At 44.2% G+C, this 16,331-nt stretch overlaps 1 protein-coding gene across 3 annotated transcripts in view; it reads left to right on the forward strand.

Annotated features, from left to right (window-relative positions):
- LOC110503084 (tetratricopeptide repeat protein 7A) overlaps nt 1-16,331 on the forward strand; it is a 44,015-nt gene that overhangs the window by 2,019 nt on the left and 25,665 nt on the right. Inside the window, exons 3-10 of one of the 3 annotated variants that reach the window (XM_036960030.1) lie at nt 1,329-1,492; nt 1,787-1,955; nt 12,934-13,064; nt 13,193-13,320; nt 14,045-14,123; nt 14,246-14,415; nt 15,432-15,495; nt 16,056-16,193. In XM_036960030.1, coding sequence (XP_036815925.1) covers nt 1,329-1,492; nt 1,787-1,955; nt 12,934-13,064; nt 13,193-13,320; nt 14,045-14,123; nt 14,246-14,415; nt 15,432-15,495; nt 16,056-16,193 — 1,043 coding nt within the window. Of the gene's footprint in view, nt 1-1,328; nt 1,493-1,786; nt 1,956-11,847; nt 11,904-12,933; nt 13,065-13,192; nt 13,321-14,044; nt 14,124-14,245; nt 14,416-15,431; nt 15,496-16,055; nt 16,194-16,331 lie in introns of those variants that run through there. The other 2 variants (XM_036960032.1, XM_036960031.1) reach the window with 2 other exon arrangements.

Genomic DNA, 16,331 nt, shown 5'->3' on the forward strand with positions numbered 1-16,331 from the left:
GTTTTAAAAAAAAAATTCTCAGTAAGTTTTTGTCACATGTCCGGGCAGGGATGGCAATAGTTCCGCATGTGTTGGACTTGGTACTCTGCAAGTAAGCTCAATGTCATTCCCCTACTCTGCAAACCATGAACAACTTTACTGCAGTTTGGGCGTATCTGAAGCTGTTCGTTGTCTACATCAATACCATACACTTCTCAATGGACAATGTTCAAAACACAGAACATGTTGTAATGAACATGTATTAACTGGTTGTCACTATCACTGTAACTCTTTGACCTTTTTATTATTTTCAATGTATGTGAGCCTATATATTCAAACACACCACTCAAACACTCAGTAGGTAGGCTAATGTAGCTAATTACCTCACGTGGTTAAAATAAACATGGGGTAAGGTGACATGGCTCATGACCTTGCTGCTTGCCACTGTTATTGTGTCAATAACCAAATATATTATTGGCTGAATGGAGTGCCCACTGCCCACCTGAAACTGTTTTCAACATGCTTGCAAGTGTACAGAACTCTTAATGTGTTATTCTAGACTAAAGTGTGTAGAATTCAAGTCATCCCAAGCTGGCCTGCTGTCTGCCTTGACAGTGACAGTTTTCCCTCTGTCTTGAAACTGTCGCTAGTTGTTGCAATTCAAGACAATGGTGACATCATAATCAGTCTCTGACCAGGAAGTTTGGAGATTACAACAGTGTGTTGAATATAATGTCACTTTATCCAGATGCTATGTAGAGGATTTGTTCCTCTCCTGAATAATTCATAGAAGTTATGCACCACATTAACGCTCCCAGTGAAACTGATTTGTAACACATTGCTGTTATACTGTCGTTAATGTTTTATAGAGCCGAATGATTTGTTTTATGTGTTTAGACACCATACTGCATGTCACATTATACATTTCTGCAGCCCCGATCCTCCCTTTCAGTGATTAACCTTGACTGGGACAGTCTCATAAACACGACTGGCTACAGTATGTCAGAGATGCCAGAACATAAACACCAGTCACAGACTTGGCGTCAGAACACACCACCAGAGACGGGAGAGGAGTGAGAGAAGTGAGACCTGGACCAAACAGGAAGCCTTAATCCAGAATGTGTTTACAAGTGACTTTTATTGCCATCCAGTGACTATAGTTTTAAACACCACTGGTGTTTTTTCTCGCTTCTCTCTGGGGCTTTTGGGAAATGATGCTATGATGGACTGGGTTTATTTTGGCTTCCAAAGTTGCTCACCCCTGACCTTGAACTTCCAACTTCTACACTCAGTCCACTTAACCTTCCACTACTCTGAATTCTGTCCCAATCCCCTCTGCTCTTCTCCAGATGACTACGGGACGCTGTTATTGGCCGAGGCCCTTCTGGAGGAGTGTCTACAGGACAACCTGAGTCTTTTACGCAACGCCACTCCTTTGACGGACATCAACCAGCCCAAACTGTCCCGGTCCAAGGGCTACCTCAACTCCATCCTGAGCAGGGGACGGCTGGTGGTCAGTCTGAGCATCTCCCCTTTGTGTCACCTCTTTCTACACCTCACTTCCTCCGATTGTACTCAGCTTTCTATCTCGTTAACTTATCTCACCAAGTTTCCAATGAATCTATTATTTTCACATGTACCTGTTTTCTCTATCGCTCTTCACTTAGTCTCTAGTAACAGTCTTAACAATAAAATGATGGTTCAGGCTGCCTTCCCTTGGTTTACTTACCTGTTTGTCATTGTTGTGTCAAAAACTCACAGCCCTTGTGTCGTGTCTCTCTGTGTCTGTCTGTCTGTCCCCACACAGCCCAGGCACCTGAACGAGGCTCTTCTCCTGATGGCCAAAATACACTATGTCCAGGGCTGTTACCATGACGCACAGGGCATGTGTGCAAGGGTGGGTATAGACGAGCTGACGGGGGATGAGCAGCCCCTCTACCACCTGCGTCTGCTCGCAGAGGCCTTTGTCATCAAAGGTACCAATCCTTTCATAGGCAGATACTGGGTGATATGGAATATGGAAAACACATGATGTTTGATCTGTCTGGTATTTGTTTAGTAGACAGACTAAACATTCTGAGACCTGAGAATTTTACTTGATTATGACCTATGCTAAATGGACATTCAATGCACAAAGTAAACAAATGGCCAGGGCCCGTTTTCATCAAGCATCTATTCATTATAATGCAAACATCGAAACTGATCCTAGATCAACACTCGAACTCTGAGACGCTATTTGAATACGAGCCCAGAGCTACAAATTATGATTTCTATCAGGTATGCTCTGGTTTTAGTCTCCATCTGTACAGTGTTATGATTACATGGAACTCAGATATGATTTGCATACTGGCATTACTTCCTCTCTGATGAACTAGACAAAGAGAAAACCAAAGCCTGTAGACTGGCATGTTTCCCTGAAAAACACTCAAGTTGAACTGCACTGTGCATAAATGTACCTAATGATCTAGTTCCTAATCTCCCATGGAAGGAGTTATTATAGGCCTGTGATGACTATAACCTTGTATGGGTTTAGAAGTGGCCCATTCTAGGCTGTATGAATACAATCATTAGAATGAAATGCGACTGGGAAACGTCTGCTTGGTTGGAGAGATCAGTATCTCCATTCACCCCAGGTATGTTTATATGAATGTAGATCAGTGTCTCCATACCCCAGGTATGTTTATATGAATATAGATCGGTATCTCCATACACCCCAGGTATGTTTATATGAATGTAGATCAGTGTCTCCATACCCCAGGTATGTTTATATGAATATAGATCAGTATCTCCATACACCCCAGGTATGTTTATATGAATGTAGATCAGTGTCTCCATACCCCAGGTGTGTTTATATGAATATAGATCAGTCTCTCCATACATCCCATGTATGTTTATATGAATATTGATTAGTATCTCCATACCCCAGGTATGTTTATATGAATATAGATCAGTATCTCCATACCCCAGTTATGTTTATATGAATATTGATCAGTATCTCCATACCCCAGGTATGTTTATATGAATATAGATCAGTGTCTCCACACCCCAGGTATGTTCATATGAATATTGATCAGTGTCTCCATACCCCAGGTATGCTTATATGAATTTAGATCAGTGTCTCCATACCCCAGGTATGTTTATATGAATGTAGATCAGTATCTCCATACCGGAGGTATATATTTATGAGAGTAAAGATCAGTGTCTCCATACCCCAGGTATGTTCATATGAATATTGATCAGTATCTCCACACCCCAGGTATGTTTATATGAATATAGATCAGTATCTCCATACACCCCAGGTATGTTTATATGAATGTAGATCAGTATCTCCATACACCCCAGGTATGTTCATATGAATATTGATCAGTGTCTCCATACCCCAGGTATGTTTATATGAATATAGATCAGTGTCTCCATACCCCAGGTATGTTTATATGAATATTGATCAGTGTCTCCATACCCCAGTTATGTTTATATGAATATCGATCAGTCTCTCCATACACCCCAGGTATGTTTATATGAATGTAGATCAGTGTCTCCATACCCCAGGTATGTTTATATGAATATTGATCAGTATCTCTATACCTCAGTTATGTTCATATGAATATTGATCAGTATCTCCATACACCCCAGGTATGTTTATATGAATATTGATCAGTGTCTCCATACCCCAGTTATGTTTATATGAGTTTGTATCAGTATCTCCATACCCCAGGTATGTTTATATGAATATAGATCAGTATCTCCATACACCCCAGGTATGTTTATATGAATGTAGATCAGTGTCTCCATACCCCAGGTGTGTTTATATGAATATAGATCAGTCTCTCCATACATCCCATGTATGTTTATATGAATATTGATTAGTATCTCCATACCCCAGGTATGTTTATATGAATATAGATCAGTATCTCCATACCCAAGTTATGTTTATATGAATATCGATCAGTATCTCCATACCCCAGGTATGTTTATATGAATATAGATCAGTGTCTCCACACCCCAGGTATGTTCATATGAATATTGATCAGTGTCTCCATACCCCAGGTATGCTTATATGAATTTAGATCAGTGTCTCCATACCCCAGGTATGTTTATATGAATATAGATCAGTCTCTCCATACACCCCATTCGTGTTTATATGAATTTAGATCACTGTCTCCATACCCCAGGTATGTTTATATGAATATATATCAGTCTCCCCATACACCCCAGGTATGTTTATTTGAATGTAGATCAGTCTCTCCATACACCCCAGGTATGTTTATATGAATGTAGATCAGTATCTCCATACCCCAGGTATGTTTTTATGAATATTGATCAGTATCTCTATACCCCAGGTATATTTATATGAATATAGATCAGTGTCTCCATACCCCAGGTATGTTTATATGAATATAGATCAGTTTCTCCATTCCCCAGGTATGTTTATATGAATATTGATCAGTATCTCCATACCCAAGGTATGTTCATACAAATATTGGTCCGTGTCTCCATAGTATACCCCAGGTATGTTTATATGAATTTAGATCAGTGTCTCCATACACCCCATTTATGTTTATATGAATTTAGATCACTGTCTCCATACCCCAGGTATGTTTATATGAATATATATCAGTCTCCCCATACCCCCCAGGTATGTTTATTTGATTATAGATCAGTGTCTCCATACACCCCAGGTATGTTTTTATGAATATTGATCCGTATCTCCATACCCCAGGTATGTTTATATGAATATTGATCAGTATCTCCATACCCCAGGTATGTTTATATGAATATTGATCAGTGTCTCCATACACCCCGGGTATGTTTATATGAATGTAGATCAGTATCTCCATACCCCAGGTATGTTCATATAAATATTGATCAGTGTCTCCATACCCCAGGTATGTTTATATGAATATAGATCAGTATCTCCATACCCCAGGTATGTTTGTAAGAATATAGATTAGTCTCTCCATACAGCCCAGGTATGTTTATAAGAATATAGATCAGTCTCTCCATACACCCCATGTATGTTTATATGAATTTAGATCACTGTCTCCATACCCCAGGTATGTTTATATGAATATATATCAGTCTCCCCATACCCCCCAGGTATGTTTATTTGATTATAGATCAGTGTCTCCATACACCCCAGGTATGTTTTTATGAATATTGATCCGTATCTCCATACCCCAGGTATGTTTATATGAATATTGATCAGTATCTCCATACCCCAGGTATGTTTATATGAATATTGATCAGTGTCTCCATACACCCCGGGTATGTTTATATGAATGTAGATCAGTATCTCCATACCCCAGGTATGTTCATATAAATATTGATCAGTGTCTCCATACCCCAGGTATGTTTATATGAATATAGATCAGTATCTCCATACCCCAGGTATGTTTGTAAGAATATAGATTAGTCTCTCCATACAGCCCAGGTATGTTTATAAGAATATAGATCAGTCTCTCCATACACCCCATGTATGTTTATATGAATTTAGATCAGTGTCTCCATACCCCAGGTATGTTTATATGAATATTGATCAGTATCTCCATACCCCAGGTATGTTTATATGAATATAGATCAGTGTTTCCATACCCCAGGTATGTTTATAAGAATATTGATCAGTATCTCCATACCCCAGGTATGTTTATATGAATATAGATCAGTGTTTCCATACCCCAGGTATGTTTATATGAATATTGATCAGTATCTCCATACCCCAGGTATGTTTATATGAATATAGATCAGTGTTTCCATACCCCAGGTATATTTAAATGAATATATATCAGTCTCTCCACATCAAATCAAATCAAATTTTATTTGTCACATACACATGGTTAGCAGATGTTAATGCGAGTGTAGCGAAATGCTTGTGCTTCTAGTTCCGACAATGCAGTAATAACAAGTAATCTAACTAACAATTCCAAAACTACTGTCTTGTACACAGTGTAAGGGGATAAAGAATATGTACATAAGGATATATGAATGAGTGATGGTACAGAGCAGCATAGGCAAGATACAGTAGATGGTATCGAGTACAGTATATACATATGAGATGAGTATGTAAACAAAGTGGCATAGTTAAAGTGGCTAGTGATACATGTATTACATAAGGATACAGTCGATGATATAGAGTACAGTATATACGTATGCATATGAGATGAATAATGTAGGGTAAGTAACATTATATAAGGTAGCATTGTTTAAAGTGGCTAGTGATATATTTACATCCTTTCCCATCAATTCCCATTATTAAAGTGGCTGGAGTTGAGTCAGTGTCAGTGTGTTGGCAGCAGCCACTCAGTGTTAGTGGTGGCTGTTTAACAGTCTGATGGCCTTGAGATAGAAGCTGTTTTTCAGTCTCTCGGTCCCAGCTTTGATGCACCTGTACTGACCTCGCCTTCTGGATGATAGCGGGGTGAACAGGCAGTGGCTCGGGTGGTTGATGTCCTTGATGATCTTTATGCCCTTCCTGTGACATTGGGTGGTGTAGGTGTCCTGGAGGGCAGGTAGTTTGCCCCCGGTGATGCGTTGTGCAGACCTCACTACCCTCTGGAGAGCCTTACGGTTGAGGGCGGAGCAGTTGCCGTACCAGGCGGTGATACAGCCCGCCAGGATGCTCTCGATTGTGCATCTGTAGAAGTTTGTGAGTGCTTTTGGTGACAAGCCGAATTTCTTCAGCCTCCTGAGGTTGAAGAGGCGCTGCTGCGCCTTCTTCACAATGCTGTCTGTGTGAGTGGACCAATTCAGTTTGTCTGTGATGTGTATGCCGAGGAACTTAAAACTTGCTACCCTCTCCACTGTTCCATCGATGTGGATAGGGGGGTGTTCCCTCTGCTGTTTCCTGAAGTCCACAATCATCTCCTTAGTTTTGTTGACGTTGAGTGTGAGGTTATTTTCCTGACACCACACTCCGAGGGCCCTCACCTCCTCCCTGTAGGCCGTCTCGTCGTTGTTGGTAATCAAGCCTACCACTGTTGTGTCGTCCGCAAACTTGATGATTGAGTTGGAGGCGTGCGTGGCCACGCAGTCGTGGGTGAACAGGGAGTACAGGAGAGGGCTCAGAACGCACCCTTGTGGGGCCCCAGTGTTGAGGATCAGCGGGGAGGAGATGTTGTTGCCTACCCTCACCACCTGGGGGCGGCCCGTCAGGAAGTCCAGTACCCAGTTGCACAGGGCGGGGTCGAGACCCAGGGTCTTGAGCTTGATGACGAGCTTGGAGGGTACTATGGTGTTGAATGCCGAGCTGTAGTCAATGAACAGCATTCTCACATAGGTATTCCTCTTGTCCAGATGGGTTAGGGCAGTGTGCAGTGTGGTTGAGATTGCATCGTCTGTGGACCTATTTGGGCGGTAAGCAAATTGGAGTGGGTCTAGGGTGTCAGGTAGGGTGGAGGTGATATGGTCCTTGACTAGTCTCTCAAAGCACTTCATGATGACGGAAGTGAGTGCTACGGGGCGGTAGTCGTTTAGCTCAGTTACCTTAGCTTTCTTGGGAACAGGAACAATGGTGGCCCTCTTGAAGCATGTGGGAACAGCAGACTGGTATAGGGATTGATTGAATATGTCCGTAAACACACCGGCCAGCTGGTCTGCGCATGCTCTGAGGGCGCGGCTGGGGATGCCGTCTGGGCCTGCAGCCTTGCGAGGGTTAACACGTTTAAATGTCTTACTCACCTCGGCTGCAGTGAAGGAGAGACCGCATGTTTTCGTTGCAGGCCGTGTCAGTGGCACTGTATTGTCCTCAAAGCGGGCAAAAAAGTTATTTAGTCTGCCTGGGAGCAGGACATCCTGGTCCGTGACTGGGCTGGATTTCTTCCTGTAGTCCGTGATTGACTGTAGACCCTGCCACATGCCTCTTGTGTCTGAGCCGTTGAATTGAGATTCTACTTTGTCTCTGTACTGACGCTTAGCTTGTTTGATAGCCTTGCGGAGGGAATAGCTGCACTGTTTGTATTCGGTCATGTTACCAGACACCTTGCCCTGATTAAAAGCAGTGGTTCGCGCTTTCAGTTTCATGCGAATGCTGCCATCAATCCACGGTTTCTGGTTAGAGAATGTTTTAATCGTTGCTATGGGAACGACATCTTCAACGCACGTTCTAATGAACTCGCACACCGAATCAGCGTATTCGTCAATGTTGTTGTCTGACGCAATACGAAACATGTCCCAGTCCACGTGATAGAAGCAGTCTTGGAGTGTGGAGTCAGCTTGGTCGGACCAGCGTTGGACAGACCTCAGCGTGGGAGCCTCTTGTTTTAGTTTCTGTCTGTAGGCAGGGATCAACAAAATGGAGTCGTGGTCAGCTTTTCCGAAAGGGGGGCGGGGCAGGGCCTTATATGCATCGCGGAAGTTAGAGTAACAATGATCCAAGGTCTTTCCACCCCTGGTTGCGCAATCGATATGCTGATAAAATTTAGGGAGTCTTGTTTTCAGATTAGCCTTGTTAAAATCCCCAGCTACAATGAATGCAGCGTCCGGATAAATGGTTTCCAGTTTGCAAAGAGTCAAATAAAGTTCATTCAGAGCCATCGATGTGTCTGCTTGGGGGGGGGTATATACGGCTGTGATTATAATCGAAGAGAATTCTCTTGGTAGATAATGCGGTCTACATTTGATTGTGAGGAATTCTAAATCAGGTGAACAGAAGGAATTGAGTTCCTGTATGTTTCTTTCATCACACCATGTCACGTTAGCCATAAGGCATACGCCCCCGCCCCTCTTCTTACCAGAAAGATGTTTGTTTCTGTCTGCGCGATGCGTGGAGAAACCCGTTGGCTGCACCGCCTCGGATAGCGTCTCTCCAGTGAGCCACGTTTCGGTGAAGCAAAGAACGTTACAGTCTCTGATGTCCCTCTGGAATGCTACCCTTGCTCGGATTTCATCAACCTTGTTGTCAAGAGACTGGACATTGGCAAGAAGAATGCTAGGGAGTGGTGCACGGTGTGCCCGTCTCCGGAGTCTGACCAGAAGACCGCCTCATTTCCCTCTTTTTCGGAGTCGTTTTTTTGGGTCGCTGCATGGGATCCGCTCCGTTGTCCTGTTTGTAAGGCAGAACACAGGATCCGCGTCGCGAAAAACATATTCTTGGTCGTACTGATGGTGAGTTGACGCTGATCTTATATTCAGTAGTTCTTCTCGACTGTATGTAATGAAAGATGACCTGGGGTACTAATGTAAGAAATAACACGTAAAAAAACAAAAAACTGCTGTTTATATGAATGTTGTTCAGTCTCCATACCCCAGGTATGTTTATATGAATATAGATCAGTATCTCCATACCCCAGGTATGTTTATATGAATATAGATCAGTGTCTCCATACCCCAGGTATGTTTATATGGATGTCGATCAGTGTCTCCATACCCCAGGTATGTTTATATGAATGTCGATCAGTGTCTCCATACCCCGGGTAAGTTTATATGAATGTCAATCAGTGTCTCCATACCCCAGGTATGTTTATATGAATGTCGATCAGTGTCTCCATACCCCAGGTATGTTTATATGAATGTCGATCAGTGTCTCCATACCCCAGGTATGTTTATGTCTACATACCCCAGGTATGTTTATATGAATGTCGATCAGTGTCTCCATACCCCAGGTATGTTTATTTGAATGTAGATCAGTTCAGTCTTCACTCTAAAGGCACGACCAGACCGGTAGGATTGTCGAGTTTCTGCCTGCCGAGAGAAACGTATCACTTTTGAGCAGAGTGCCGGCTGTAATTTGCAAACCAATTCTACATGTTGAAACGGATGAAAATGATGGACATCAGTCGCCCAGCAGCGGTGGTCCCTATTACAGACTGCACCGTCGGCAAACGAACAGCCCCCTACTGTACAGCCCGACAATCCGTCTGGTGAGTTTTCTCGTTTAGGCTGTGAAAGAAAGGAAAGGGAAAGGGGAACACCTAGTCAGTTGTACAACTGAATGCATTCAAGTGAAATGTGTCTTCCCCATTTAACCCAACCCCTCTAAATCAGAGAGGTGTGGGGGGCTGCCTTAATCGACATCCACGTTTTCGGCGCCCGGGGAACAGTGGGTTAACTGCCTTGGAATAAATACATAATGAGTAACAATAACTTGGCTATATACAGTGGGGCAAAAAAGTATTTAGTCAGCCACCAATTGTGCAAGTTCTCCCACTTAAAAAGATGAGAGAGGCCTGTAATTTTCATCATAGGTACACTTCAACTATGACAGACAAAATTAGAAGAAAAACATCCGGAAAATCACATTGTAGGATTTTTAATTAATTTATATGCAAATTATGGTGGAAAATAACCATTTGGTCACATACAAGACCACTGATAATCTCCCTCGATCTGGGGCTCCACGCAAGATCTCACCCCGTGGGGTCAAAATGATAACAAGAACGGTGAGCAAAAATCCCAGTACCACACGGGGGGACCTAGTGAATGACCTGCAGAGAGCTGGGACCAAAGTAACAAAGCCTACCATCAGTAACACACTACGCCGCCAGGGGCTCAAATCCTGCAGGGACAGACGTGTCCCCCTGCTTAAGCCAGTACATGTTCAGGCCCATCTGAAGTTTGTTAGAGACCATTTGGATGATCCAGAAGAAGATTGAGAGAATGTCATATGGTCAGATGAAACCAAAATATAACTTTTTGGTAAAAACTCAACTCGTCGTGTTTGGAGAACAAAGAATGCCGAGTTGTATCCGAACACCATACCTACTGTGAAGCATGAGGGTGGAAACATCATTCTTTGGGGCTGTTTTTCTGCAAAGGGACGAGGATGTCTGATCCGTGTAAAGGAAAGAATGAATGGGGCCATGTATCGTGAGATTTTGAGTGAAAACCTCCTTCCATCAGCAAGGGCATTGAAGATGAAACGTGGCTGGGTCTTTCAGCATGACAATGATCCCAAACACACCGCCCGGGCAACGAAGGAGTGGCTTCGTAAGAAGCATTTCAAGGTCCTGGAGTGGCCTAGCCAGTCTCCAGATTTCAACCCCATAGAAAATCTTTGGAGGGAGTTGAAAGTCTGTGTTGCCCAGAAACAGCTCCAAAACATCACTGCTCTAGAGGAGATCTGCATGGAGGAATGGGCCAAAATACCAGCAACAGTGTGTGAAAACCTTGTGAAAACTTAGAGAAAACGTTTGACCTCTGTCATTGCCAACAAAGGGTATATAACAAAGTATTGAGATTAACTTTTGTTATTGACCAAATACTTATTTTCCACCATAATTTGCAAATAAATTCATTAAATATCCTACAATGTGATTTTCTGGATTTTTTTTCTCTCATTTTGTCTGTCATAGTTGAAGTGTACCTATGATGAAAATTACAGGCCTCTCTCATCTTTTTAAGTGGGAGAACTTGCACAATTGGTGGCTGACTAAATACTTTTTTGCCCCACTGTACATCGGGTACCAGTACTGAGTCAATGTGGAGGTATACGAGGAAATTGAGATAAATATTTACAACACATATAGTTAGGGGTAAAGTGTCTAGGCAACAGGATAGTTCATGTTATTTGTGTGTCTTTGTGTGTGTTTGTTCCACAACCCAAATCAGTTCCTGGTTTCAGCAGTGGTTACAAATATAATGGGAGCCTATTCAGAATTTAGTCTAAGTAATTCAATAAAGCTGTCTCTAGAGCAGTGTTTACCATCTCCAGTCCTCGGGTACCCCCAACAGTATACACAGTTTTTTTTTGTAGCCCCAGACAAGCACACCGGATTCAACTTGTCAACTAATCATCAAGGCAGTGTTTCCGCAACTCAGTCTTCGCGACTCCAAGGGGTGAACTGTTAGTTTTTTTCCCCTAGCACTACACAGCTGATTCAAATAATCAAGTAATCGTTCATCTTTAATTATTAGAATCAGCTGTGCAGTGTTAGGGCAAAATCCAGAACTTTCACCCCTTGGGGTCCTGAGGACCGAATTTGCGAAATACTGTAAGATGAGTTGAATGAGGTGTTTGTACGGGTATACAACAACAATGTGTATGGTTGTGGGTACTTGAGGACCGGAGTTGGGAAACACTGCTCTAGGGAACCCTTTATATATAGTTGGACTGGAACTAATCCGATTTTGTTCCTAGGGTAGCGAGTATCTGTCATCAGAATTTGTGGTGAGGATGGTTTCCACTTGCACACGCGACACGCACGCACACAGTTAAACAGAGGGCATTGTCCATTGTCACAGCACACTGCTGGTCCATGTCTGGGTAATTGTGTTTGATAAGCATCACTCATCATCATGAGATTCATTACATTCAAGGAGTCATTGCTTCCTGGCCATTGACACATTGACGTCATCACAGTGTCTGCTGCTTAAATTGAAGGGAAGAATTCATGAAATAGCCTTGTTGAGGTCTACCATTTTAATAAACCATCATGGACTATAAGTCATGTTAGAACAATACTAGAGTCAAGCAAATATGTTCAAAATAAAGAATGCTTAAGAGAGAGAAGACCTGATGGGAATCACTCAACTATGTAAAGGGTTTGACATTGCATAGTTTCTCAGCAGCTTTACAAAGTTTCCATGATATTGTTTATGGAATGTTATGCGATAGGAATATTTGTTAGATGAGATATTGTCTATTGGCAGCTGCTCCTTATTTGATTAAGGCTGGCGTCTGGTCTTGTCGTCCCTACCGCCCTGCAGTCCTGGAGGTCTCCTCTCACTCTATTTATTTATGCCAATAACCACATTCCCCCTCCAGCCATCTACTGACTGTCTCGAAATGTCACATCATCCATACTAAACAAACTGTCGTCTTCCTACCAGCAACAGTATTATTTGTTTTCAGTGTCAAATGCATCACCTAACTAAAAAACTTGATTTATTTATTTTTCTCTCTCTTTCTCTCTCTCTCTCTGTCTCTCTCTCTCTCTGTCTCTCTCTCTCTCGCTGTCTCTCTCTTTCTGTCTGACTCTCTTTCGCTCTCTCTCCATCTCTCCCTCTCTCCCTATCTCTCAGGTCTGTCCCTGGACCACCAGGCAGTGTCAGCTGCCTCCCGTGTCCGTCTGTCTGAGAGAGAGGAGGAATGTCTTTCCTGCTACCTGAGGGCCTGTGACACCTCTCTCGTTTACCTGCAAGAACTCGACAAGGTGTGTGTGTGTTTTTCTTGGGTGTTTCTACCCCCAATGCAGATAATACATGTTATTTCCTGATGAAAAGCAGCACAAAACTACTTGGTGTATGTGTTTACTAACGGAAGTTTTTACTGTTGTGTTAGCAGATGGTGGTCAACCCTAGTTCTAAAGCAGCTAAGACCGGTTTGGTCCCTCTACCACTGGACATTGACCTGGGCTTCTTCCAGCAGGCGGCACTACAGAGTGCATACCTGTGCCTGCTGCATAGGGGGTGAGTCAATGGCCCAGTAGAGCAGTCAAAGATGGTGGAGGCTTCCCCTCTTCCGCTCTGGAACAGTGCATTGTGATTTCAGCAACAGCGAGTGGCACTTTTGTTTTTGACCAGTAGGTGTCAGTATTGCACCTCAGATAGGACAGAGTTATTGTTTGTAGTGGCACAATTGAGCTCCACTCATTTATACTTAGGTGGAACTGCTCTGAATACCCCCCCCAGGCTTGAGAACAGGTGGACATGTGTGCGAAAACACTATTTATCCCTATCACAGATTTGAAGGGATGATTAACAATGTAGGGACAGAATGGGACTGATGCTTTCTTAGATCTACCCATATGATATCTCACTCTCCTCTCATCCTTACCTGTATAATACCCACGTGTTTAGTCCATCACTCTCACCTCGCTCACTGTTGGGACTGTGTCATACTCACCTGTTTCTTTTCATGTTATGTTATCTGTGTTGTCCTAATTGTCTGCATATTCTGTTAGCGTACTGCAAAGTTGCCTAGGAGCTAGGAGCACGGCTGCCCTATCTGTCGGCGCCATTTTCTTCAGAGAGAAGAAAAGGGCGCCAATCCGCTGACGTGTCTCAATCCCCGTTCGACATCATTCTCACTTTGCGAGGCCTTTGTCGCTGTCAGCTCAGCTGTTTGACTTGTTTCATTGTTCCGTCTGTCTGTCTGTCTGTCTGTCTGTCTGTCTGTCTGTCTGTCTGTCAGGCACCTGGCCCAGGGAGCCCACCAGCTGCGCAGGGTCCTCAGGGTGGTGGAGTCTCGAGGCTCCCAGAGCTTCAGGAAGGTGAGAATATGTATTTTATGTTTACGACGACGCGACTTGACTAAGTCAGGGAAACGGTCCTGGCTGTAGTTAAATCCTAGTCGTGTTCTGTGGCGTTACGGTACTTTAAACGTGTCTCATAGGCTGCAGCGCGGAAGCTGGCTGAGGTGTTGCTGAGCTCGGTGAGTGAGGACAGCTACTGGGCGCCCATGTCTCTCCCACCCTCAGCCTGGCTGCAGAGAGAAGGGAACGCCGGCCCAAAGGATGCCATGTACCCCTCTCCCAAACCACCCCAACGCTACAGTACTGACAGGTCGATACCTCCTACTTCTTTCCTTTCTTCCCCTCTCTCTCTCTCTCTCTCTCTCTCTCTCTCCCCTCTCTTTTCTTTTCTATACATGTGTAGTCCCATTAATCCACTGCTATTACTCAATCCCCATTCAACATTAGCACTGGCTTGAGAGATTAGCTCACATTCCCCTACAGTGAGGTTGTGTGTACTCATACTGAACCGTTGAGCTTAAATAGCCCCAGAGCATCAATAAGGTGAAAGACAGGCCTCCCTAGAGGCCGAGGCATCCATTGTTCCATTCATACAAAACCCACACATGGAACATAACTTGTTCTCGCCACGTTCTGACCTCGTATTGGCTAGGAGCTCTGCGGCTAAGGCGTTTATCCATGCTACTATAGTGCTCGGCGATCAACGGTATACTTCAGCCACCTCTCCTATAGAAGCACACGTACTGTACATTGCGTTCACACTTCCATTGCCTTTTTTCCCCCCCAAGGCTCCAAGATGTCGCACTGAGACCATTTCTATTTGGCTACGTCTCCCATGCAAATTGTCGAACTTCGAAGGCTTTGTCGGGGACCTACCTTTGGCCGTTCCGCCATCTCTACGATAGGATCTTATGGGTCTGCGCTATCCTCAAGACGATATCAAACCCTACACCCCAGACAACATGCACGAGTGAGAATGCACTCAGGGAAATCAATTGCAGATTTGTTGTCATGGGTTACTTGTTTGGAAGTGCCCTGACAGTATCTTGCAATTGTATCTTTAGTTGGTACATCATGGGCTCAGCCAGAGGGCAGTTAAGATGAGCACATGCACAAACGTGTACGAGTGTACTATACGCGTGCACGCGCGCGTGAGAGACACCTGAGAGAGTAGTGTACTATGGTACTGTCGGGTTGGTCGGAGGGTTGTGTTATATCACCAGAGCAGGTGAAGTAGAAACAGGACGCTCCCTGCGATCTAGCCACGGCGCGAGGCATTTGCGTGACGTGTCACTTCCTGCTCCCGTTTCCTGTGTTTCCCTGCAGCGTCTTCTGTCCCCAGGACGTGGTTGAGGAGGCCGTGCTCCTGCTGCTCATCACAGAGTCTACGGTGAGACAGCCCTCCCTCTCTCTCTCTCTCGCTCTGTCTGTCTGTCTGTCTGTCTGTCTGTCTGTCTGTCTGTCTGTCTGTCTCACAAATGTGTGCGTGCACGTACGTACGTGCACGTTTGTACACGTTTGGTACATGTGTATGTGTACCAACTTCCTTGGTCCCTCTCCTTTTTCTCTGACACTTTTCCCATTCCTCCCACCCATCACTTCGATGTACAGTATCTCTCTCTCTCTCCCTCCCTCTCTTTTTCCCCCCTGAGTCTATATCTATTACTGAAACTTCTATGTTTACCTTGACATGTGTTGATTAGACATTCCTGTGGATATTCTTGTGCCATCCCCTTCATCTACAATGTGCAGTACGTAGATTCTACGTTGATCTCAAAACGTATTGACAGGAGTTAGGCTTTCGCTAGTCCTGTCTATACAGGTGAAGGAAAGGACACCAGCAGATTAAGCCACTTCATAGGCCTTCTGCCGCAACAGCCTTGGTATGAATCGGATCCTAGACAGCTATGTGATTCCCCCCCCCCCCCCCCCCCCCCCGCCCCCCTATAGGCCAGCGGAGACGCAGTCATCAGCCGTGCCCCCGACCATAGGGAGGAGCGGGAGACCAGTCTGCAGGACGCCACCTCTGTCTACGACCTGCTGAGCATCGGCATGGCCAGGAGGGGGCAGTATGCCATGCTGTCTGAGGTAAGCCTGCCTCGAAAAAACACTGGAGGCCAAAGTACTGAAACCTAACTAGCTACACAGTGTGAAGGGAAAGCTTTGCCTCTGACAACTGTTTCATGCCCTTGTTGTGTCGTACACTTTCGAGCAGGTTTAGGGACT

This window comes from Oncorhynchus mykiss, chromosome 23, assembly GCF_013265735.2.
Source record: "Oncorhynchus mykiss isolate Arlee chromosome 23, USDA_OmykA_1.1, whole genome shotgun sequence".
Taxonomy (NCBI): Eukaryota; Metazoa; Chordata; class Actinopteri; order Salmoniformes; family Salmonidae; genus Oncorhynchus; species Oncorhynchus mykiss.